Source organism: Rattus norvegicus, chromosome 10 (assembly GCF_036323735.1).
Source record: "Rattus norvegicus strain BN/NHsdMcwi chromosome 10, GRCr8, whole genome shotgun sequence".
Classification (NCBI taxonomy): domain Eukaryota; kingdom Metazoa; phylum Chordata; class Mammalia; order Rodentia; family Muridae; genus Rattus; species Rattus norvegicus.
In genome coordinates this window covers 88,338,425-88,362,779 of record NC_086028.1, presented here as the reverse complement: position 1 = coordinate 88,362,779, position 24,355 = coordinate 88,338,425, and the positions used below count along the sequence as shown (strand labels likewise).

General features: G+C 50.1%; 4 protein-coding genes across 8 annotated transcripts in view; 2 read left to right on the top strand and 2 right to left on the bottom strand.

Moving 5' to 3' along the window:
• The first annotated feature begins 1,118 nt into the window (after window positions 1-1,118).
• Gfap (glial fibrillary acidic protein) lies at window positions 1,119-9,793 on the top strand. Its single transcript, NM_017009.2, has 9 exons — window positions 1,119-1,574; window positions 2,424-2,484; window positions 2,646-2,741; window positions 3,507-3,668; window positions 4,566-4,691; window positions 4,852-5,072; window positions 6,118-6,161; window positions 7,764-7,849; window positions 8,358-9,793. The coding sequence occupies exons 1-9, from the start codon at window positions 1,120-1,122 to the stop codon at window positions 8,397-8,399; spliced, it is 1,293 nt and encodes a 430-aa protein (NP_058705.2). The 5' UTR covers window position 1,119; the 3' UTR covers window positions 8,400-9,793.
• A 558-nt stretch (window positions 9,794-10,351) lies between these two features.
• On the bottom strand, window positions 10,352-11,823 carry FAM187A (family with sequence similarity 187, member A). The gene has a single exon (NM_001013861.1). The coding sequence runs from the start codon at window positions 11,626-11,628 to the stop codon at window positions 10,372-10,374; it is 1,257 nt and encodes a 418-aa protein (NP_001013883.1). The 5' UTR covers window positions 11,629-11,823; the 3' UTR covers window positions 10,352-10,371.
• The window catches only part of Eftud2 (elongation factor Tu GTP binding domain containing 2), a 47,238-nt gene continuing 33,433 nt past the window's right edge, over window positions 10,551-24,355 (top strand). The window contains exons 1-4 of one of the 5 annotated variants that reach the window (XM_063268747.1): window positions 10,551-10,692; window positions 16,275-16,675; window positions 20,118-20,226; window positions 24,161-24,326. In XM_063268747.1, the coding sequence (XP_063124817.1) occupies window positions 20,122-20,226; window positions 24,161-24,326 (271 nt within the window). In that variant the 5' untranslated portion in view covers window positions 10,551-10,692; window positions 16,275-16,675; window positions 20,118-20,121. Of the gene's footprint in view, window positions 10,693-16,274; window positions 16,676-18,327; window positions 18,407-20,117; window positions 20,228-24,160; window positions 24,327-24,355 lie in introns of those variants that run through there. The other 4 variants (XM_063268748.1, NM_001398599.1, NM_001398598.1 and 1 more) reach the window with 4 other exon arrangements.
• Window positions 12,927-16,327, bottom strand: Ccdc103 (coiled-coil domain containing 103). The gene is made up of 5 exons (NM_001109049.1): window positions 16,232-16,327; window positions 14,822-14,901; window positions 14,553-14,704; window positions 14,041-14,173; window positions 12,927-13,421 (listed from the first exon to the last, which is right to left on the bottom strand). The coding sequence occupies exons 3-5, from the start codon at window positions 14,693-14,695 to the stop codon at window positions 12,984-12,986; spliced, it is 714 nt and encodes a 237-aa protein (NP_001102519.1). The 5' UTR covers window positions 14,696-14,704; window positions 14,822-14,901; window positions 16,232-16,327; the 3' UTR covers window positions 12,927-12,983.

Genomic DNA, 24,355 nt, shown 5'->3' with positions numbered 1-24,355 from the left:
CACCAACGATGAAGGTGGAGGTTGGTTTCCCGGACCTACATATCCCCCAGAGACCTGGTGTATGAAAATTCAAAGGAGGTAAGTCTCCTGAGAGAACGGGGGGGCTCACAAATGAAGCCAGCTGTCTTACCCTATCAGGACCTACGTGCATTCCTTCTGTCCTGCCCCCTAAACACACAGCCAGAGGCTCAAATTGATTCTGGAGTCACAAAGGGGGCTTGAAACCCCAGCCCCCAACTCCTGAACTCCAGGAATGAGAAGATAGTACTGGAGGGGTTCAGAGGAGAGGGCTCTGCACATCTGTTGAGAATGGGGGTCCCAGGAGAGTGTAATTTAGGCTGATCCCGGAGGAAGGGAATAGGTTCTTCAAGATCCTAGCATCTCACAGGCCCACAGAGAAGTTCAGAGTTGGGGCAGCCCTGGCTTACAGGCTCTAAGAACTGGAGGCAGTTTACCCAACCCAGCTGTGTGCATGCTGTCCCTCTCTCTGTCTCTGTCTGTCTCTCTCTGTCTCTGTCTCTCTGTGTGTGTGTGTGTGTGCTCACACACGTGTGTGTTTACCACACAAATGTTCATGTGTGTGTACATACATGTGTTGAGGCCAGAGGTCAACCTCAGACACTGTTGACTTGGTTGTCTGAGATAACATTTCCCCCTGGGACCTGAGATTTGCCAATTAGTGTGACCCAGGAAGCCTACTTATTTTCATTCCTCAGCACTGCAGTTACAAGTATGCACTGTCAAACCAGGCCTTTTTTTTTTTTTTTCCAAACCAGGCCTTTTGTATTCGCTCTGTGGCTAGAACTTGGGTCTCCATGCTTGACAGGCAAGCGATTTATGGACTAAGCTGTTTCCTCGGCCCTCTCTTGACCCATTTACCAGAAATGGGGTTTCCTTGATCAATGGTGAAGCCAGGCTGGTGTTCCCAGGAAACCCTTGACTCTGGGTACAGTGACCTTGGTGGGGTGAGAAGAGTTCTCTCCATAGCTGGGCTGGGGCCCAGCTCCACCCCCTCAGGCTATTCAATGGGGTGCTGCCAGGAAGTCAGGGGCAGATCCAGTCCAGCCCGTCCCTCAATAAAGGCCCTGACATCCCAGGAGCCAGCAGAAGCAGGGCAAGATGGAGCGGAGACGTATCACCTCTGCACGCCGCTCCTATGCCTCCTCCGAGACGATGGTCAGGGGCCATGGTCCTACCAGACACCTGGGTACCATTCCGCGCCTCTCCCTGTCTCGAATGACGCCTCCACTCCCTGCCAGGGTAGACTTCTCCCTGGCCGGGGCGCTCAATGCCGGCTTCAAAGAGACTCGGGCCAGCGAGCGTGCGGAGATGATGGAGCTCAATGACCGCTTTGCTAGCTACATCGAGAAGGTCCGCTTCCTGGAACAGCAAAACAAGGCGCTGGCAGCTGAGCTGAACCAGCTTCGAGCCAAGGAGCCCACCAAACTGGCTGACGTTTACCAGGCAGAACTTCGGGAGCTGCGGCTGCGTCTGGACCAGCTTACTACCAACAGTGCCCGGCTGGAGGTGGAGAGGGACAATCTCACACAGGACCTCGGCACCCTGAGGCAGAAGTGAGAAGGGGAATAGGAAAAATGGCTAGTGAGCAGAGAGACTGAATTGAGAGAGGAGCCTGGAAGGAAGGGTACTGCCTCCCCCTAAGGAGAGCCTCTTGGCTGCTGTGTTTCAAAAGGGAGAGCTGTCTTTGTTCCCTAATATGATCAGAATAGCCAGGAAGAGACTGAAAACTTCAGGGATCAGATTCCCAGAGAGAGCTGAGCATTCTGGGTACTTCCACCAAGCTGAGGGAGGCTGTGTGTGGGTAGCCAGGGTACAAGCAGGCAGGTGCTTCAGTCACTGGGCACTATGAATGGCCAGAGAGGTTTGCGTCCACAAGGAGGCTCTTGGTCTCTGAAATATAAGAAATGCAAGAAAGAGCAGGCAGGCCTGGATGCCGGGCCCAGATGGCTGTCTACGACCTGCTTTTGACCCTGCTCAAGTCATTTTGATTGGTTGTAGCTGTAAAGGAGAGGTCATGATACAATCTGTCCTAAAAGATGGTAACCGAGGTCAAACTCTGGGGCGTGGTGCTTTGCTGGGTGGTGGGTATTCACGTGTCCCTCTGGTGCGGGAGGGGCACTGGTGTCAGTGACAGTGGGCGCACGGTGGTGGATGCGTCTCTGGGAACAAGAGCAGGTGCACCAACCCCGATAAGGCACCTCAGTAATGAGTTAAGGAGGAAGCTCTTATCTGTTCACGCTCAGCCAAGGCCTCTGTGTAGGAACCTGCCGTTGCTTACTCTTCCTGCCATTCTACCGATCCTGTGGGATCCGTTTGTGACAGTCCCCTCCCTCTGGAGGTTCGGATAGGGATCCAAGAGTCCTCAGGAAAACCTAAAGCCTGTACTGTGTTCCCTGTCCCAGGCTCCAAGATGAAACCAACCTGAGGCTGGAGGCGGAGAACAACCTGGCTGTGTACAGACAGGTCAGAGAGATGAGAGGGAGGGTGGGGGAGGGGAGGCGGAGGGCCGCCCACCAAACACCGCAGTTGTCTGCTTCCAAGATCCCCACAAGGAGGGGGAAGACAAAGTTGGAAATTTTAGTAGCTAGGACCCTGGGGTCAAAGAGATTCTCTCCCTGCTCCAGGAGGCGGATGAAGCCACCTTGGCTCGTGTGGATCTGGAGAGGAAGGTTGAGTCGCTGGAGGAGGAGATCCAGTTCTTGAGGAAGATCCATGAGGAGGTGAGGCCAGGGAGGGGGAGGGAGGGGCCTTACGAGAAACTGCAGGTGATAGACAGAGACGCTCACAGAGGGAAACGGAGAAACCAAATTTCAGGAAGAAAACAAAAACGAGAGAAAGAGTGAAGACAGAGACTAAGGGAGATGTGTCCAGTATTTACTACCCGTGAAAACACACGCAGGCCTTCCGCCGCCATGTTCTGAGAAGCACAGAACCGAGTCTTGAGTTTCTCCTTCACATCAGCTCTGCGAGCCTTATCACTACCTCCTTCACAACTGTGGGGACCTTGAGGCCCAGAGAGGTTAAAACACACCCCCAAAGTCACACAGCTGAGAACCCCTCTGAGGACCTGTCACAGTGGTATGCATCTCAGCCTGTGAGTGGTAGACGTGGAACGTTTGAACTGTTCAAGGCCAATTTCAGCCACACAGAAAAACTGAGACCAGCCACGCACGCACGCACATCTATTCTCTGACCTCAGAGCCTGGCTGCAAGACATATTCATTCATGCCTGGTTCCTGACTATGCAGTCCTGAGAGGAAGGCACCCTCAAATTCTCATTCCATGCCCATTAGACGCTTTACTTTTACTTTTTGACAGGATATCACTGTGTAGCCTTGGCTGGCCTGGAACATGCACTTCCTCCAGTAACATCTGCCTCATTTCCGTGAGCCATTGCTATAAATGGCAGACAGAGGCGTGAGTCTGGGAGAGTGCAGCCTAGGCCTGAGGCTTGAGCCTCAATACCCCTTCTTTTACCTTATTAGGAAGTTCGAGAACTCCAGGAGCAGCTGGCCCAGCAGCAGGTCCACGTGGAGATGGATGTGGCCAAGCCAGACCTCACAGCGGCTCTGAGAGAGATTCGCACTCAGTACGAGGCAGTGGCCACCAGTAACATGCAAGAAACAGAAGAGTGGTATCGGTCCAAGGTACCTGTGGGGCAGCTTGCCTCTTCCAGGAAGTCTTCCTGCTCCCTCCTGAAGAATAAAGGAAGGAAGGAAGCTAGGGAAGGGTAACCTATCTAGGTGTCCAGTCTTGCCCAGAGAGAGGAGACTTGCCCAAAACCACGCAAGCATTATTACTTCCCAAACTACTCTTGGTTACTGCTATTATAAGTAATATCAGTAATAGTTAATAATAGCTAAAAGGCTCACCAGTTTGCTCAGTGTCACACAGCTCCTAAGTGACAAAGGGATAGCGTTTCCTATCCTAACCCATATCATCAGAGAGCCTGCTTTTTGATGCCTCTGCCAGCCTATGCCCTGCATTACCGAACATCTACTGTGTGTCACGTTCTTTTTTTCTTTTTTTGGAGCTGGGGACCGAACCCAGGGCCTTGCACTTGCTAAGCAAGCGCTCTACCACTGAGCTAAGTCCCAACCCCGTGTGCCACGTTCTTTAGTCCAGATGAGGCCAGCGTTTATACAGACTGTAGGAGGCAGGGACGATGGGGGATGGACTAGGGGTGGGACTTGTGCTAGACAGGCAGCCTAGAGACTCAGGAGAAGAGGGAAGGGCATCTCAGGTGGAGAACAGGGGCTGTGAGGAGGCCTGAGACAGAAAAGCACAGAGACCAGAAATGTCGCTGGCCCAGGGCGCCAAGCCCAGTGTGAGTTAATGAGCCTCACATGCAGGGACAGTCTGGGCAGGATGAAGGCCTAAGAAGTCCTTGGGCTACAGTTGTTCCTCCTAAGGGAGCCCTGAGGTTCCTGGTTTTTCAGTGATCATGTATATCTCCCAGCTCAGGCAGCTCTCTGGGCTGTGCCTTGCGCCATTGGGAGGCTCCAGTCCACTTTCCCTCAATTTTTGGTCCTCTCTGGGTTTAGTTTGCAGACCTCACAGACGTTGCTTCCCGCAACGCAGAGCTGCTCCGCCAGGCCAAGCACGAGGCTAATGACTATCGCCGCCAACTGCAGGCCTTGACCTGCGACCTTGAGTCCTTGCGCGGCACGGTGAGCACGGATCACTGGTTGGATGGGGCAGCAAGAAGTTGCTGGAGGGGGACAGGGATGGAGGGACCGGGGTGGCATAGGCGAACACGGAAGAGATCAGGGGTTGCAGCCTCGAAGTTTCTCAAAATCTCCCGGCCAAGTGATCAGTTCCATCCCGCAGAACGAGTCCTTGGAGAGGCAAATGCGCGAACAGGAGGAGCGCCACGCGCGGGAGTCGGCGAGTTACCAGGAGGCACTCGCTCGGCTGGAGGAGGAGGGCCAAAGCCTCAAGGAGGAGATGGCCCGCCACCTGCAGGAGTACCAGGATCTACTCAACGTTAAGCTAGCCCTGGACATCGAGATCGCCACCTACAGGAAATTGCTGGAGGGCGAAGAAAACCGGTGAGCTCACCTCAGCCCCAGAATTCCTCTTGTTCCTTTCAGTACTCCGGAGTTAGCCTTGTATCCTTCCCACCCAGAGTGTTCAGCCTACGAACAATAGATATTCAAGAAATGTCTGAAGAATAGATGGGTCCAACTACTGGTAATTCTCGGGACTGAGGACTTGAGTTATTCCCCAGATTAAGTGGCTTACCACAAGCATGGCCAACAAAAATGGAATTTCCCATGGTCTGAAGGGCTTGTTCTGCCTCTATGAAGTTATTGTGACTTAAAAAAAAATTCCATCTCCAAAGCCTCCTTCCTGGAAGTATTCTGTGGGGGCAGATAACACAGTCCTGCAGACACTTCCGGCTCCTGGAGAGTGTTGGCTGCTGGGTTGAAAGTTGGTGGTGGAGGCTGGAGAGATAGTTAGGGCTTTGGGTTCCAACATCCATCTTATGGCTTGCAATGGCTTGTAGTAACACTCCAGTTCCAGGGGAACCCACATCTGCCATTGTATGTGTGTGTGTGTGTGTGTGTGTGTGTGTGTGTGTGTGTGTGTGTGTATGTATGCATGTATGTATGTATGTATGTATGTATGTATGTATGTATTAGTCATTATGTTGCTGCTTTAGTCCCAGCACTTGAGAGGAAGAGGCCAGCAGATCTCTGTGAGTTTGAGGCTAACCTGGTTTATATACTGAATCAGTGCCGCATAGAGAAACTTTGTCTGAAAAAGTTGGCGAAGAGGAAGAGAGGAGAGGAGCAAGAGAGGAGCGGAAAGGAAAGAGAGAAGGAGGGAGACAGACAGACAGACAGACACACACACGCATGCACACAGGACAGAGAGAAAATGTGTGTGTGTGTGTGTGTGTGTGAAAGAGAGAGAGAGTGTGTGTGTGTGTGTTTGTGTGTATGTGAGTGTGTGTGTGTGTATGTGTGTGTGTGTGTGTGTGTGTGTGTGTGTCCTGGTAAAGGGCTTTGAGATTTTCATGCTGGCCCTGGACCAGCCCTGGCCTGGGGATGTCCTAGGGCAGCCTCCTCATCCCTATCCCTCCTTTTCCAGCATCACCATTCCTGTACAGACTTTCTCCAACCTCCAGATCCGAGGTCAGTATAGTGGGGCCTTGTGGGAAAGGGTAATGAATCCCCTCCTCCTCCCCCAGGCCTGTGAACTGCTCTCATGGACTGGGAGGCAAAGAGACCCACGCTCTCCTTGAGAGCCTTCGTGACCCTCCACGGAGACCCTAGATGGAGTGCAGAATCTTAGGGCTTATAGCTGGTCCCTGCCTCCCTCTGCCCTGTGTCCCCATCCCCTGCGAAACCCAACAGGGTCTCAACTGATGCCAGGTCTGCAAGCCATGAACAAGCTCCGCCCTTCTAAGTGTTTTGTGTTCTTGTTTTTTTTTTTTTTCTCCTCTCTCTCTTAACTGCTTGTCACTACAGGGGGCAAAAGCACCAAAGAAGGGGAAGGCCACAAAGTCACAAGACATCTCAAAAGGCTCACAATACAAGTTATACCAATACAGGCTCTCGCCAGATTGTAAACGGAGTCCTGCCAGCACTCCGTTAGACACGTGCACTTCAGTTGTGTACTTTTCCCGGCTTGCCTTCTTCCTCCCAGGCCTCTTCTAAGGGACTGTACCGTGTCCTTTGTCCAGAACCTTCAGTACCCACGCTAGGTCCTGGCTCTGTGTAATTAGGTTATACTGATAGAGCTAGCCTACGTTAAAGGTTAGGTCATGCTAACAGAGCTAGCCTATGCTAACAGAGCTAGCCTATGCTCAAGGTGAGGTCATGCTAACAGAGCTAGCCTGTGTTAAAGGCAGCATGTCTCTGGGAGCTCAAAGGAGATGCTCTGACCCCTCTGAGCAAATGCCTCTGCCTCACCACTTTTGTGTCGCTAGGTGGTCCCCTTGGGGATTGCAGTGCCTGTGGGCAGGCTCTGTGTTTGATTCATGTGTCCCCAGAGTTCTATTGCTTCATTCAGTGCTGACTCAGCCCAGAGGGTTCCCCCTGGATGGCTGCTCTTGTAGTGAATAAACTCTAGGTTCCCTGCTCTTCGTTTTACATATTAGTGAGTGGCGACACGGTATATTTTCCTCTCTAAGGGGGTTGGATCAAATTACGTTTTACTGGTATGTGGCCCTTAAATGATTCTTAGATATGGGGGAAGATTCCATTTAGGAACATTGGCCGTGCATATTGCAGGGTGTAATTGAGCTTTAGAAAGTTAACCATGCTGGCCAGGCAAAGGTGCCAAATACCAGGCAGTCAAAGGTCACTAGAGCCCAGATAAGTGACAGGGAAATAAGAATGGGGAAAGGTCCCGTGCGTATTAACCACTAATCTGCACCACGTGGTATACGTCAGTGAGTTGACACCTCGCCATGTCCCAGGGAAGTAGTCACTATGAGCCCATTTTGTAAGAGAGGAAACTGAGGCTCCTTCCTTGGTGCAGCCCTTGGCTGTCTCTCAGCCAGGTGCCAGAACAGAAGGCAGAGCGGGCTACAGGACAGCAGCAGGGTGTGCCCAGCGCTGGGGGACAGATGGGAGTCTCCAGTCACTTCGGAAAAGTCATGCTTTTCGCTGCCTAGCTAGCTAGCCCCGTCCGTATTCACGATCCTGGGTGCATGATGGGGAACTTGGGTGCAGGGCAGGATGTCTAGTGTCCCAAGAGCCCACGGAGACCTCCTCTCCTCGTACCTGCAGAAACCAGCCTGGACACCAAATCTGTGTCAGAAGGCCACCTCAAGAGGAACATCGTGGTAAAGACGGTGGAGATGCGGGATGGCGAGGTGAGGAAACGTTCCAGTGGCCCCGGGGAGTTCTTGAGGCTGTACTGGAGAAAGCCTGGTACTAGCTCACTGAAGGTCCTTATTAACTACCAGGAGAGCTCTGGTAGAAGGGATGGGCCTTGAATGTAATTCTCCTTTTCCAGCTCTTTCATGGGTGGCGTGCTAAGGGCAACCTGTATATGGAGGCCACCATCTTTCTGGAACACTTGGTGGAGGGAGGCTTTCAAATTTTACTCAGAAGAACTTTCCATAGGGGAATTGGAAGAGGGGCTAGACATAGAATGGCCGTCTTCATTTGTTGGGATGTTAGCAGCAATGGTTGCCCTTACGTCATAGTCCTCTACAAGTGGCATTTCATATCTCAATGTGTGATGCAATCACAGCGATAGTCCTGGAAGACACATCCAGGGCAGTCAGGGGCTCGCCTCGGGGATGCTCAGCCTAGCAAACTGGATCTGGGATTCTGGAGCCCCTAACTCTGTGCTGTGCATCTTCCCTCTCCCTGCAGGTCATTAAGGAGTCGAAGCAGGAGCACAAGGATGTGATGTGAGGTGTGCCCAGCTGGCAGCCCTTGCCATACAGTGTGAGGGCCTAAAGCTCCCTCCTCAGATAGTCTTGTTTGCTAGGCCCAATTCCCATCCACACCAGTGCTCCCCTTCCTTCTGTTTTTATGCCCACGGCTCGGTCAGTGCGGAGTCTCATGGACGGCACAGACCACCCTGCATCTCCAACTAACAGGATACTCACCCCAAAGGGGCAATCAGGAGGGGAGGACCCCCCTCCCCCCAGCTGGGTTAGAACTGGAAGAAAGAGGAAAGACAGGGGCAGGGAGACTTAACAAATCCCTTCCTTCATCCTTGTTGTTATGGAAACCGTTGCCAGAGCTGGAGGTCTCTGGGAACTGGACTTTGAGTTTTCATAGGCTGCTGGAGCAAGACAAACATTCAGACAGAAAGGAAAAGATCCCGAGGCAAAGAATCTCTAGCCAGAGGCCTAGGCATCTGGAAGAACCCTGACGATGTAGGAGTGGGTAGGGCAGACTTGCTACCTGGAATGGCCACTAAGGCAGTCCTGAAGGGCCCCCCTCCGGAGGGATGACCCTCGTGTATCGGCCCCACTGAGCAGCCCTGCAGGTTGATGCCCCACGAGCGTGTGAAAACTTGGTTCTTGGCATGTGGCAGGCTCTATAGCATAAGTGGAGAGGGAAGGTGTACTGGAGGGTATAGAGGAGGGCTCTCTGGCCCCTAAGTATGGATGCGGAGAGGGGGGAGCCCAGGAAGGCTACCCCGCTCAGGCTGCAGGGGTGCCATGGCGGAGGAACCGGTGGAGATAACTTGGACAATGGAGTTGGAAGTTGTAGGCAACTAGTTACACTTGGCTCTGAATCCTTGGAATCAAGGAAATGACCTGTTCTCTCAAAGACACTGAAACAGGAGAGAGGGACTTCCATCCACTGGGCAGGGTACAGGCGCGTCTCAGTTGTGAAGGTCTATTCCTGGTTGCTCAGTCCCCAACTGCGCATCACCCTGGGCTTCTCAACCTGGAAGAGTCCACAACCATCCTTCTGAGGCCCTCCATCCCCACAACCACTAGCTGTTGTTCTCCAAGCCAAGGGCCCCATTCCCTTTCTTATGCATGTACGGAGTATCGCCTAGACTTTAAGCGTCCATCCTGTTTGAAAGTTTGGGAAACTGACACACGTTGTGTTCAAGCAGCCTGGTGTGGAGTGCCTTCGTATTAGTGTACCCTCTCGGAAGCTGGTTGGTGGGCAGGTGAGGAAGAAATGGAGCTGAAAGTGTCCCCTCAGTTGTCCTTTCCTCCCCCTCTAAGGTCCCTCCCTTTTCCCAGGACATCGTACACTCCCCCCCTTGTCACCTCTGCTAACCTTCAGAGCAGTACTGTCACCTTTACTCACTGGGCAGAAATAAAGACAGTGTCAGAGGCTTCCACAGAGTGGATCTGATTTGTTCAGAAGGTGGGGTGAGGACAGACAAGACCCAACTTGCTCGTTATCACCACCGAATGTCTAGCGAGCCTAAACCCTCCACAACAAACCCTCCACAGCAGCAGCTGGCGGTTAAATCCGCCTCCAACGGAGGCCAGGTGCCCTGGGCTTTGGCTCCCACTCCTCTTCTCATCCCCAATCCCCCAGCCAGCCTGGCTGCCATCATTCAAGAAATTCCTGTGCTTGACCTCCGATTTCTTCATCTGTCTCTTACCTTCACCGTCATACCTGCCACTCTGCTAGTCTCAGAACAATTGGAAGCAGGGGACGACACAAGCCAGCTCCCCTCACTTTTCTTTTTTCTCCATCCCACCCCCCCCCATCCAGTTCAACCAGGACCCCTTGACCCAGGACCTGCCTCAGGCTCCTTCCACTTCCCAGGTTAGACCCAGGCTTCTCCCGTGAAACTGGGAGGCAGGCTGTAACTAATAGACTCGTTCGTCACGTGTCCCAGCCCAAGGTGCCCACCAGAAGCCTCTGGTATCATTTAACAAACATATTGTAACACGACTGGTCGTCACAGCTGGAGAAGGGTTTGGGCAGAGAAATTGGGACAACAGCGAGATTGGCAGCAGCACCGACAGAGGTGAATGGTAACGAAGACAACGGCGATGAGCAGATAGCCTATCAGGGTGAGCTCCACGGCTGTGCGAGTCTCGGGGTCTGAGAGTGAGGCTGGGTAGCGCCCTCGAGATGTTACGCCTAGCCGGAAGCCAGCGATTTTCAACCCTTGCCGCCAGCAGTAATAGATGCCCCGGTCACTCAGCTGGGTGAAGCGGATGTGGAGATGGTTGCCGTGGTCGATGAAAACCCTCATGGATCTGTTCACACCTTTTAGGTACTGGGTGCGGTAGAGGGGCTGACTGTCCTTGTCCCAGGCCACGGCATGCTCTGGTCGGGCCCCGGGACAGGAGATGATGAGGCCGTGACCCAGTCTCTGCTGATGGAATTGAATGGGGACCTGAGGCACCCAGGGCCGGCCGCCCAGTTTCGACACATAGTTGTAGATTGCCAGTATACCCTCCCCCATCTTGTTCTTCTTACAGGACACTAGGCAGCTTTGAATCAACAGCTCAGGTGTGTGATACTTGGTCTTGAGGTGCAGTTTCCATGGCACAGCCCGAGAGCCACAGGACACCACATCCGGCAGAGTCTTAATGTATCGAGGTGAAAGGTTAGGGTTCTGCAGGTAGCAGAGTCCAAAGCGCCACTGTTCCCCGCGCACCCCACAGCGGTCACAGGGGGTCCACTCCCAGAAGGTAGTAAAGACGTGGAGGCTCCCATAGTACTCATCCGGCAACGGCTCCTGGCCCTTGTCCCTGAAACTGGCCACCATTCCTTTATGGCTCTGGATGTCCACATCATAGGCATAAAAATAGTCCCCGTTGCGAGTGCCACAAAAATATAGGCCTGAGTCCTCTGGCTGGGCCCGGAAGACCAACAGGCTGAACATTCGGATGCTGAAGCGAGCCAGCATACTGCTGCCTACCCTAACATGAGCAGCCTCTGTAAGCAACCGCCCGTCGAAGTCTGTAAGCACCGTGGTGTGGCTGCTCCCCAGGTACTTTTGGTAATACCAGACCACAGCAGAAACATCCTCAGGTTTGCAGTGACAGGGAAGCTCAAAGCTCATGTCAGCCAGATAGGCAGTGTTATCAAACACCAGAAAAGCGGGGCAAGGGGTCCTTTGAAAAATGTTCTCCTTCTCCACAATTTCAAAGGCCTGGAGACTGCCCCAGGCCCACAGGAGCACGGTGGTGGGGGCCAACCTCATGCTTGTAGGAAGGAGGGTCTTGAGGGAGCCAGGGCAAAAATTGAGGCTCCAAAGACCTATGGTGTTATAGAAATCGTTGCCGAGAGGCCACTAGATAAAGGTTCAAACAGGCAGGAAAAGAAGCAATAAATTGCAGAGGAGCGAGCCAAGGGTAATTTATTCCCAGCTGAAGTACAAGATGCTGTTCTAATGTGCAGGGACAATCATTTTGAGGGAAAATCATTCTAGAACTTAGCACTCTCACCTTTCTAGAATGCTGGCACTTACCCCAAAATGGGCCAAGGGAATCTAGAATGAGCTGAAAGCGCCCTCTGCTCTGCCTGCCTGAGAGAGCATCCTTTCATCAATCGGAGAGATAACGGAAAACTCTCTCTTGATCACCTGGACATCTGGGATGCTAGCCAGACCTGAGTGAGGCAAAGGCTTGGGGAGTTCCCAGGCTCAACCTGTGGAAGAATTAGATCCCTGGCGGGGAGGAACGAGGCGGGTTCTGCATCTCGAATGAAGCAGCATTTGCTTCTTGTTGATTAGCTGTTCATTCACTGGCTCTGGGTTATAAATATTCTGCTTAGGAGTTATGATCAGTGCTTATCTGTCATTTGGGGCGTGGCAGGCTTGGGGTTAGGTAGCAAAACACTCTCGGCCAGTTGAGCCTTTGGCTATTCTGGGGATCCACACAGATCAAATTATGAGTGGAAAAGCCCAGTACTTGAAAAGGGAAGTGCTGTGGGTTTCTTTCTCTTTTTCTTTTTCCTTTTTATTTTTTTTTTTTTGTGGTTCTTTTTTTTTCCGGAGCTGGGGACCGAACCCAGGGCCTTGCGCTTCCTAGGTAAGCGCTCTACCACTGAGCTAAATCCCTAGCCCCGTTTTTTTTTTTCCTTTTTAAAAAGATTTATTTATTATATAGAAGTACACTGTAGCTGTCTTCAGACACACCAGAAGAGGGCATCAGATCCCATTACAGATGGTTTTGAGCCACCATGTGGTTGCTGGGATTTGAATTCAAGACCTCTGGAAGAGCAGTCAGTGCTCTTAACAACTGAGCCATCTCTCCAGCCCCAGTGCTATGGGTTTTTTGTTTTTGTTTTTGTTTTTGTTTTTTTTGTTTGTTTGGTTTTTTTTTTTAACAACCATCCTTTCAACAATTCTGCAGAAAATACAAGGTAAACACCACAGAATGACAGCTCACGATCATTTGTAATTACGCTTCTAGAGAGGCTCCAACACCCAGTTCCGGCCTCTTCAGGCACTGCATACCCGCATGGTGGACATACATACATGTAGGAAAAACGCTCAAACGCGTAAAAGGCCTTTTTAAAATGTCTTCTGAGGAATGCTGAGGGCAGCCAGTCCTATCAATGGATTCCATACAGTCCGAGCAGCTCCTGTAGGAGCCCTTCTTCTCCCTGTAGCCCAGCAGATGGCTCCTCCATGCTGAGGCCCTCCTGCATGGGTCTGGTGGTGCCCATGGCCTGCAACTTCTGAAACAAGAGCTGGCAGCTCTCTCGCTCTGCGTGGCTCAGCAGGCTGAGGTTTAAGGTGAACCGCCCAGTGTTAGCCAGGCTGTGCAGAATCCCTAGCACTGCCCTCCGATCACTCGGCTTCACATGCTCAGCCAATGCCACCAGCAACTCCCCGAGAAGTCCAAAGCCCACATCTGTCTGGAAGAGGTGGCCCAGCTTGGACCCCCCAAGCTGGAGCAGGGCTTGGTAGCGCTCTGACCCACTTCGTAAGTGTCGCCGCCAATCGCGGTAAAATTCTGCAGAGGTGGTGGGCTGCACCGGTGATTTCTCCTGCATGGCAAAGGAAAACAGGTTCAGAGCTCTTCTTGCCGTTCCGATGGGGTGGGGTGGGGGTGGCGTATAAGTTTTTATGTTAGTGTTGCAACTGTTCTCTGAGCTCAGGGAGGGCTGGTCTCTGCGGCCTCGTTTTCAGATGAGGGAGCTGGGGAGGGAGGAGAAAAGAGGGCGGGTGGGCCAAAGGAATCCAGGCTGAGATCTGAAGATCTCCTTTGTACTGGGGTTTCCCCCTGAGAAAGGAAACATAGCTCCTGGCTGTTTAGAGTGAGTCAGAGCTTGCTTTGGGAAAAGTAAAATAGTGTACGATAAATCTCAGGAAGAGAAAAAGAAACTCGAGTAAAAGTCAAAGGTCTGGCAGGCTGGGTCCCTCTCCAGTACTGTCCCAGGGTCACTACACTGTCTACCAGAAGGAACATTAGAGGACTGTAGAGCATGTCTCAACTCGGTCCAACATCTGATATCTGATTGCTGTTCTGGGATTGGTGTGTGTGTATGTGTGTGTTTGTTTATTGGGTTTCCTGAGACATAAGGAAGAGGTGTGTGCTATTACAAGACAGGGTCATAGTTTTAACAGGGAAATCCTGCTAGGCTAACGAGGCTGACCCACACCTACCTGGGGCATTTCAGTGACCACATCTTGAGAAGTCTTTTCCCGAGTAGTATGACAGTTCCAGGACACAAATCTCCTTCCTCCTACTTTGTCCTTTTGTTCCAGAGGTTTCAGGTGTGATGCAAGAACAATCCCTCTAGGTCAAAGATAGAGATTGGGGAATGAGCTTAATGAGTCCCTGCATATGGGGCGGCTGCTTGGCTGGAACTGACGACGGGAAACAGGGCAATGAGTACAACAGCAGCAGCACAGCAGAAAGTCCTCACACACTTCGTATGGGCTAGCTACCGTGCTAAGCATCTTACATGCAATAAACCATGTACCCAATAGCAAACGTTCCTCTCTCTTTTGCAGAGCTGAGCCTCAGACAGGTTAAAGAGCTTGAGTAAGATCATCAGGTAGCAGACGGTTGGGGTACATCAGAAGCCCAGAATGGTCTGAATCTAGACTACTTCCTTTGAACTTCCTTAGCTCACCATGACAGGAGGGCCTGAGAAAACTAGCTGCAAGCCAACCTGAACTCCTCATAGGAAGGCACCCTTTGCTCCACAGCCCGTAACTTGGCTGCGTTCTCCCTTTTGTACTTTTCGTCAGCAGCCAGGGCAGCCTGCAGCTCTTTCTCCAGAGCCTTGAAGTTGATTACATCGGTCTTCTCCATGGCTAAGGCCTGGGAAGGCAAGGAGAATGCATGTCAGCAGAGATTCAGCAATCAGAGTAAAGATGAGGCCCTGGGATTCTTTGCCAGAACGTGAAATGACCCAAAGCAATCTGATTCTTATCCTGCCTGGAGTGTTACAAAAATCTAGCTTCCTCCTTTACAGGTAAAATGGAATTAGGTGATGAAAATGTATTCAAGGTTTCTCACTGAAAACAGAACAGGGTTGGGGATTTAGCTCAGTGGTAAGCCTCTGGGTTCAGTCCTCAGCTCAGGGGGTGGGATGGGGTGGTGGTGAAGAAAACAGAACAGAAAGCTTTCCAGTTTGAAGCCTTGACTTCGTTCTCTGCTTCTTCTATTTAAATTTATTCTTTTTTTTAAAGATTTATTCATTTATTATATTTAAGTACATAGATACACCAGAAGAGGGCATCAGATCCCATTACAGATGGTTGTGAGCCACCATGTGGCTGCTGGGAATTGAACTCAGGACCTCTGGAAGAGAGTCGGTGCTCTTAACCGCTGAGCCATCTCTCCAGCCCCAAATTTATTCTTTTATATTACGAATACACTCGCTGTCTTCAGACACATCTGCTTCTAACAATATTTTAAACACTAAGGACTGGCTCAGTGGTAGGACTTTGCCTTGCAAATGCCTTGGGTTTGATCCCTAGCAAACCACAAAACCACAACACACACACAATCTGGTGCTTCAGCTGAGGGGGCAGTTTGGAGTTCAGATTTCTGATTCTTCATTCTTTCACCTAGGACTTCTCTATATCAGGTTATTACCATAAAGGAAGGAACACACAGAGAGAGAACAGAGAGAGGAGGGGGCTTCTTTTATTATCTACTCCTGCTCAGGAACAAAATTTCACACTTCACTAAATGTTTTTAATGGAGAAAAAAAATCACCTAGACCCAAAGCAATGGCAACGCAGGAAGTTGAGAACTATCAGAGGGAGAAAAGCTCAGTGGCCTTCCTTCCCAAATCCCTGACCAGGGGAGGGCTGCAGGCAAATGTGTGGTGGCATTATCTCCAGTCCTACCACTGAAGTTCTGCCCCCTTCTGGTGGTATGTGTCCGATGGGGCTGTTTTCACAGGAATCTATGTGTGCCTGTCTGGGTTCTGACATTTACTTATGATACCTCTTTCCACCTCAGAATCCTGGTGAGCGGGTGCTGCATGCTGTAGTTCACTCAGGATCAGCCAGCCCTAGGGCAGGAAATGAGCTGATCCGCAAGCAAATCCACAGCCATGCCGGATCCCATCGATGGGAAGTGGAAAGCCAAGAAGTGGGCTGTGTTAGCCAGCCAACAATTGTACTCAAGTGTCTCAGATTCTATGCAATATTTTGGGGTGGGGGAGATCTCGCTATGTAGCCTAGTTCTCTCCAAAACTTCTGAGCTCATGATGTTTCCTCTAGGCTCAGCCTCAGGAGCGATAGAGACTATAGACTCTCTCCATCCCGCCCACTTCCCTGGCTAGTTCTAAGCCTTCCCCTAGAGTAATCCCCTTTACTGTCCCCAAACCCTCACCCAGTAGCCCCAGTCTTGGACCTTTTGCTTTCTTTTGAAAAAGCCCCTCGATCTGTTAGAACGAACACCTTAGAGGATCGCCCAGCCAACAGCGGTTGTTGCCTAGCAACGGCGCCACTAGCCCGCCCACGTGACCAGCCCGAAGGCCCTCCCTTCGGGCTGTCCCAAGGCGCCTGATCAGATCCGAGACTCCTCCGACCGTGCGTTTTTCTGAAACAGTTCACGCTTCGTTTTGAGGATCAACAAATTGGCTTTTCCAGTTTCTGTCTCCAAGCCAAAATTCCTCGAAGCTGCTCCTCAGGCAGAGGGCTGTCCTGCGAGGCGAGGCGATCCGGCGACGCGCTCGGGGTCCTTCCTGGCGACGGGCGCCGGCGTTGTCGCGGCGTGCGGCGGAAGCGCGGGCTCAGGCGGCGGACTAGTGGCCCTCGGCTGATCAGGCGGCGGGTGAGCTGGCCGGGAAGGGTATTCTCAGGGGTTGGGGAACCAAAGAAACCCGAGTTTGGGAAGAGGCGAATTATGCCTTTCGCTTAATCAACGCGTAAATTGAATTCTGGCGTGGGGAAGGGAATGAAAGACACCGACCCCCAACACACGCTCACACGGTCGATTCCAGCGTTTCCGTGGTCCCCGGCGTGGTTAAGATCCTGTGCCTTAGTAGAGGTGGCGCTGTAAATACCCAGACCCCTGCCACTCCCCCTTCTATCGGTCCCTGCTTCACAGCCAAACTGTGTCCGTCTTCAAACTATTCTGCATCCAAGCTGGCTGTGATAGCTGGTGCCTAATTCTTCCTCGCTGGAGATAGAGGCAGGAATATTGGTGCAGGTTCAAGGCTAAGCAATGGGTCTGGTTCAAAAAGCCAAAACAGAAAAGATTTCAGCATTCCTTTGAGGATCTGTGTTGTAGCGGGAAGATGCAGTTCTAGTATTAGGGACTAGCTTTACTTAACTAAGCATGTAACTAATTCATCCTCCCACCCCCAACAAACAAAACTAGCAAAACGTATTGAAGGCCTGTTTTGTCCCAGACACTACTGTCATTTTTTGCTCCGATTTTTATTATTAACGTTTGTCAGTAGCAGATATACACCCATGTATTCCTAAGTACTACTCAGGCATAACCTTGATTTATTAGGCTGGGGGTGTAACTCGGTGGAGAAGTGTGAGGCCCAGAATTTGATCTTAATCACCCGACCACACACTAAGATTAGTGTAAGGCTGGGTTGACAGGTGTATGTGGAGGGATTTTTAGCGTGGCAAATAGGTGACATTAAAGGAGAGGGGTGAGTTAAATGAATTAAGATATAAATAGCCAGAGGACAATGGGAATGACAATAGCCCTGAGGCAGAGATGAGCTTGGCTTGTTGAGCAAACAACTTTCTTTGAAAATTTGTGCCATTTTCTGGTGGGAGTCTTGAGCATAATTGTGGTGGCCTCTTAGAACTAAAAACAATAGTTACATCAGAGTCTCCATAATGACTGACATTTAATTACCAGTGATTAGCACTCTAATTCTGCATTTTATTTATAGTCATTCCTCACTGAGGTATTCAGTCTACAGTAAGAAATAACAGAATTTCAAAACTGAACATTCTACTCAGTTAACCTTACTCGGTGTCTGTTTGTGCAAGGTGCTGCCTAGGGTTTTGGCGTGTGAACACATGCTCATGTTTTATGTTAACCAACATTTGTTATTTGTATTTTTTTGGGGGGGGGGTTCTTTTTTTCGGAGCTGGGGACCGAACCCAGGGCCTTGCGCTTCCTAGGCAAGCGCTCTACCACTGAGCTAAATCCCCAACCCCTTTATTTGTACTTTTTGAGACAGGGTCTCTCATATCTCAGGATAGGATCGTGGGTATAAGCTCTCATGCCCAGCTAATCTTACGTTGTGTGTTTCTCTGTGAGTATGTTTGCAAATCTCTCTGGTGAATGAGGATCAGGTGTGCTGTGGCTTGCAGGCAGAGGTCAGAGGACAACCTTCAGGGTTTGTCCCTCCACTCCTGACCTGTTTTGAGATAGGATCCCCTCGTTACTGCCAACACCAGACTGACTGGCTCTGAGCCTCAAAGAATCTCTGCCTCCCATTTCCTGTAGGAAATCGCAGACACTCACACTACCAGATGGGGCTTTTTCGTGGGTTTCCAGGATTGAACCCAGGCCGTCAGACTGCATAGCTAGGTACATTCATCGCCTTTCTAAGGTCTTAGGCTGTGATAATTCACTCTAGGGAGGTAAATGCAGTTCCACGAGTTAACATCATCGTTAGAGATGAGGCTGAGATACGATGATGGAGTGAGGTCGATGGAGCGAGGTCTTTAACTCCAGGGGCCTGATGCTTTTCCCCTGCTTCGGTTTTTGTTGCTCACAAACTGTAGAGGAGTTGTTGGTGAGAATAACAGTAGTCACCTAGCATTTGGGACAGAAGATACTGAAGAGAGTGAGAAGTGAGAGGCTGAAGGGCTAGGAAAGCTTGAAGGGTGGGATCTAAACTGTTCCTTTGAGCAGGATATCAGTCACTGAAGTGGGGGAAAAATCCACTGGAATTGCAGACAATTGTAAGCTAATGTGTGGATGTTGAGACTCGAACCTGGGTCCTTTGAAAGAGCAGTAAGAACAATGAGTTCTTAATCATCACTAAGGGAAAATGAGTACTTTTATAACAAGCATGTCCGCTGTCAGCATAGTTGAGGGCACAGCGAGAATCATCAGTGAGGAATGGTGTACCGCTAAGAGCAGATGCAAATCCACACGAAGGGATTGCTGATACAAAGCATTGCTTTGTGGTCTGAAAATGTCAAGTCGTGAAAGTCAAGACTAGAAAGCCATTCTAGATTAAAAGGATAAAGATACCTCAGGGTGTGTACAGTCCTGGTTTATGTCCTTAGCTGTATAATTCATGACTGGAACAGTTTTTCAACTTGGCATTAGGTAGAATAACCTGCTGGTATTGATGTTTTTGTTTTGATGATTGTATTGTGATATTTTGAGAACTTTTTTTTTAAAGTAAGATGCTGGAAAGATGGTTTAGAATTTAAGAGTAACTTCTAGGCAGCCATGAAGACTTGGAGTCAGATCCTAGCATTCACATGGCAATCTTCATGTTCCCAAAGGATCCAATGCTGTCTTTGGAGACATGTGTATAAAATTATACATAGACAAACAGACACACACACACACACACACACACACACACACACACACACACAGATAAGTTTAATTGATTAAGTAAATGTAGAAAGGGGAGGTGGACTAGGCATTAGTTTTACACCCATTATGTCAGCACTAGGGCAGAGACACAGGAAGGCCAAACTGGGTAGCAGTGAGAACCTATCTTTAAGGGTAAAAATAAAGCTAAGTGTGACTGAAAAGATGGCTCAGTGGTTACGACCACTGGCTGCTCTTTCAAAGGACCCAGGTTCAACTCACATCGTACTCATTAGCTGACAATTGTCTGCAAATCCAGTTCCAGGGGATCTGGCTTCTGTGTGTGACATGTGCCTATGAGCATGGGACATAGATATACATGCAGGCAAGACACCCATATACAGAAAATAAATAAATAGAGCCGGGCCTGTGCCTATGTTTATAATCCCAGCACTTAGGAGGCTAAGGCAGGAAGATCAGGAATTCAAGACCAACATGAACTTCATAGAGTTTGAGGCCAGTTTGGGCAACAAAGAGGCCTTGTCCCTAAATAAAGGATGTTTGTGGGCTGTAAGTAGATAGAATGGCCAGGGCAGAGAAGTGGAGAAAGGTTGCCCTCTGGGAACACTAGTCAGTAGATTGGTCAGTTACCAGGCGACTCCTGCCCATATGGTGGGAAAGGTAAGGGTGTGGGGCAGGCCCTCGTTACCTGCCAGACCCTAACTCTCCTGTCCTTGAACTGTAGCATCATGGATACTGACTTGTATGATGAATTTGGGAATTATATCGGACCAGAGCTTGATTCTGATGAAGATGACGATGAACTGGGAAGAGAGACAAAAGATCTTGATGAGGTAAAACAAACACTGTTTCTTTACCCCTCTCGTTCTACAGACAATGTTCCCACAATGACCTGCATGCATCTCTAATGCTTCCTAGGGGTTGAGGGGTGGATTTCAAGACTGTGTGCCCTGGCTATCCTGGAACTCACAGAGACCAGCCTGCTGCTGCCTCTCGAGTGCTGGGACTAACGGCATGCGCCACCAATGCCCAGCTACTGTTGAATAGTTTGTATGACTTGTACTGGGAGAGAGGACAAGGGTTCAAACGTGAGCAAGTGAGAGACAGTTTGCATTCAAATAGCAACAGGCATCCAAAGTGGTTTATCTTTTAGCATTAATCAGAACTCAATGAGTAAAACGTAGATTTAATGAAAGTAGGGTCTCACTGAATGATTTTAGTGAGCACGAGAGGGGGCGGATAAAAATAGACACTTCATGATATAAATGTATAAAACAGTCAAACAGTGAAAAACTGTCTCATCCCATTTCTTAGTGCTGGATGGGTCTGGATTTGCAAGGGGTTTAACTTCATGGGACAGCAGGGATGGGGACAAAGTCTGGCTGCCATCGGGCTCCATAAAGGAAAATGTTGCTCAAGCTAGAAAGAAATAAGCATTAGGAAAAGAAAGTTGAAGCTGCCTGTGGGTTTGGTGAAGGAGACAGCTTGCATCTTCAGTGTGTTCCTGTCTGCAGGTCCGGAGGAATTGCACCCTGGTGGGGCGTTAGGGAAATCTTGAGGTCAGCTGAGAGCCACTGTGGTGATAGAGCTTCGGTGTAGGCTGCTTCCCTGGTGTGCACAAGGTACACTGGATTTAGTCCTCAACACTGCCAAGATGGAGGGTGGAAAGGAGAGGCCGTGGAACAACTACAACAACAAAAAAGGAATTAAGTAATTTCTCTTAAAATGGAATTAGAGCTGAGCTGTGGTACCTCATGCCCTTAATCCCAACAACTCGGAGGCAGAGGCAGGTGGATCTCTGAGTTCAAGGCCAGCCTGGTCTGCAAAGTGAGTTCTAGGATAGCCAGGGCTACACAGAGAAAACTGTTTTTTTTTTTTTTTTTTTTTGAAGTGGGTTTTTTTTTTAAGATTTATTTATTTATTATATATAAGAACACTGTAGCTGTCTTCAGATACACCAGAAGAGGGCATCGGATCTCTTTACAGATGGTTGTGAGCCACCATGTGGTTGCTGGGAATTGAACTCATGACCTCTGGAAGAGCAGTCAGGTGCTCTTAACCGCTGAGCCATCTCTCCAGCCCCCGAGAAAACTGTTTTGAAAAAAAATTTTTTTTTCCTTTTTTTCGGAGCTGGGGACCGAACCCAGGGCCTTGCGCTTGCTAGGCAAGTGCTCTACCACTGAGCTAAATCCCCAACCCCTTGAAAAAATTTTTTTAATTTAAAAGATTTTCTTGGGGCTGGGGATTTAGCTCAGCGGTAGAGCGCTTGCCTAGGAAGCGCAAGGCCCTGGGTTCAGTCCCCAGCTCCGAAAAAAAGAACCAAAAAAAAAAAAAAAAAGATTTTCTTATATGAATTGATGTTTTCTTAAACAGAAAAATCATGTCTTGAAAGAGAAAAAAAAAGCTATTTGGAGCTCTGATACATAGGAGTTTGTAAGAAGGGTGTTCATTCAGGAGGGAAGGAGCACAGGGAGAAGGTCCACAGGTAACTAACTGGTAAACCATCTTTTCTCCAGATCGCCAAAGTCTAGTACTTAGAGGACAGCTGTGGCTGTGTAGCAGAGGAGGTGGGTCAGAGAGTTGAAGGCCCCGAGTAGAAAACAGATAAGAGCCAGATGAGGCGATGCAGCCTTGAATTCCAGCAGAGACCCAGACTGCACTTCATGGCCAGCCTGGTCCACACAGTGAGGTCCGGGACAGCCAAGGCTGCACAGTCAAAGCAGAGTGCTGGAGTTCTTCTTTCAGTGAAAGGGGGTTAGAGGCCTGACAACCAGCCAGGGCTTGCAGTCCTGCCAGCAACCCTGTGAAGGCGGGGGCTTGGGCCTCCACTCGAGTATGAAGGGAGAAGGGGAATGAGGATGCTGAGGAGCTAGAACGAGACAGACAGACGGACAGACAAAGGGAACGCTAAGGGTGCTTGTTAGCTTTATTCCAGGCTCCTTTGAGCTACTGCATGCTCAAGTAGAGATGGTTAGAGGAGGTAGGAGTTATTACATAAAGCCCACGGCTCCCTTCCTAATGCATTCAGCTGTATGGGACAGAAGACTGGCTGGGTAGCTATTTTGGAGCCATTACCAGTAGGATATGTTTGGCTGCTGAAAGCGCTGATGTAATCTTGGGCTGCTTTAATAGAAGCAGAATATACAGATGGCAGGAGGTGGCCAGGCAGCCACCACCGCAGGTATTTGCATTCTTTTCTAAAAAACAGGTTGACATTTTGGAATTTGTGTGAAAGAAAACAAACGCCCACCACTGTATCTACCCACTTCACTGCACACAATGCCTTCCGCTCTGTTCTTGTGGACAAATTGTTTTCTAGTCAGCCAACTCCCATCCCCCTTCCCCTCGCCACTCAGGGCCTTCACCCATCATTTTTCCTCCCTTTCCTGCTCCAGCAGCTTTTCCTCACTAGTGGGTCATCCCAGGCAGTGTACAGCATGTTGTCTTACCTTAAAACCTTGGCTCTGAGCACGGTGGCAAATACAGAGGCAGGCGGATCTCTGAGTGCACGTCTAGTCTGAGTTCTAGGACAGCGAGGGTTATAGAGAGAAACCCTGTATTAGAAAAACCCTTTGCACATAATTCTAGCTAGGTACGTAGTTCAGTGCCAGCCTGGGCAACTTAGTGGGGCCTTCACAGATGCATGGTGCAGTTACCACATCTTTCCCAAGTTACTACAGTAGGTGCCTAACTAACCTTCCCCTCTGTGTTCTCAAGGTGGAAAGGGTGGGGTATGTCGTCCTCCTGTCCCCTATATGCACAGACAGTGTATAGGTTTACTCCCAAGACACTGAGCTATAACGGCTGCTACAAATTACCCTAGTTGAAAGCCACCCTTCTAGAACAAATAAAGTCAGGACCAAGGACAACAGCTCAGTTGGCGTACAAGCACAAGCACCTAAGTTCAGTCCCTGAACCCATGAAAGTGCCAGGTGTGGCAGTGTGCTCTTGTAGTCCCACTGTTGGAAGGCAAGAGACAGGTGGATCCTGAGCAGGTCACAGTGAGAGACTGTCTCAAAGGAGAGAGAGGGTGTTTTTGAGGCCAATACCTTCCCAGCCTCCACACACGCAAATGCACTAAAAAACAAGGTGGGAGGGGGTGTCTCATCACACTACTTAAATAATCCAGAAGGTTCTCTACCGTTACCTCCTATGTGACTTCAGTTTACTCTCATCCCAGTGTTCCCGCCTCTCCTAAATGTGTTTCGTCACAGCAGTGGGAAGCCTAACTAGGGTAGCGTCTCGGACTAGAATGGCTTGGTTGGATTTCGTGTTACACTGAACGTGAAGAAGTGCGGATCTTTCCAGAGCAGCACCACCATTTCCCCACCCAGCACGTGCAGGCTGCAGCTTTTTAAATCCTAATCCTCACCAACGCCTGTTTTTGCCTGCCATCGAGATAACTTTTCAAAATCAGTTTTGTCAACCTAAGTGAAAATTTAAAGATACAAGTTTGTTCCTAATTTCTACCTCTGGCTTCTGATTTTTGTCCTTGGAGAAAGTGGATTTTGGGTTGTTTTTCTCTTAATTGGCAGTGCTGTTTGTTTTCTTTAATCTCAACCCACTGTGGCCAGTCTTAATGGAATCAAGAGTGGAACAAGTTTGATGCAACAGAGCTGGCCATAGCCAAGACTCCCAGAGTCCCTTGAGGGGAGGGTCTTCCAGCGGTAGGGAACCCCTCACCAGCACAGGGCTTGAAGGAAGATTCAGCTGGTTGTCAGGCAGGAAAAGGTACCTCTCTGTCCGCCCTCTCTCTCTTGTCTTTAGATGGATGAGGATGAGGACGAGGATGATGTGGGCGAGCACGATGATGACCACCCTGGGATGGAGGTGGTGCTACATGAGGACAAGAAGTACTACCCTACAGCCGAGGAGGTGTATGGCCCTGAGGTGGAGACCATAGTCCAGGAGGAGGACACCCAGCCCCTCACAGGTATGGCTGGAGGAAACCTTGCCTAGCTG

Bases quoted from the DNA above. Each gene is read 5' to 3' on its own strand.
- Gfap (NM_017009.2), top strand. From the start codon at position 1,120: ATGGAGCGGAGACGTATCACCTCTGCACGCCGCTCCTATGCCTCCTCC. The intron at 2,742-3,506 runs GTGAGGCCAGGG...TTACCTTATTAG, and splicing joins TGAGGAAGATCCATGAGGAG to GAAGTTCGAGAACTCCAGGA. The intron at 7,850-8,357 runs GTGAGGAAACGT...CTCTCCCTGCAG, and splicing joins TGGAGATGCGGGATGGCGAG to GTCATTAAGGAGTCGAAGCA.
- FAM187A (NM_001013861.1), bottom strand. From the start codon at position 11,628: ATGAGGTTGGCCCCCACCACCGTGCTCCTGTGGGCCTGGGGCAGTCTC.
- Ccdc103 (NM_001109049.1), bottom strand. From the start codon at position 14,695: ATGGAGAAGACCGATGTAATCAACTTCAAGGCTCTGGAGAAAGAGCTG. The intron at 14,174-14,552 runs GTTGGCTTGCAG...TCTTTGACCTAG, and splicing joins CCTTCCTATGAGGAGTTCAG to AGGGATTGTTCTTGCATCAC. The intron at 13,422-14,040 runs GTAGGTGTGGGT...TTTGCCATGCAG, and splicing joins TGGTCACTGAAATGCCCCAG to GAGAAATCACCGGTGCAGCC.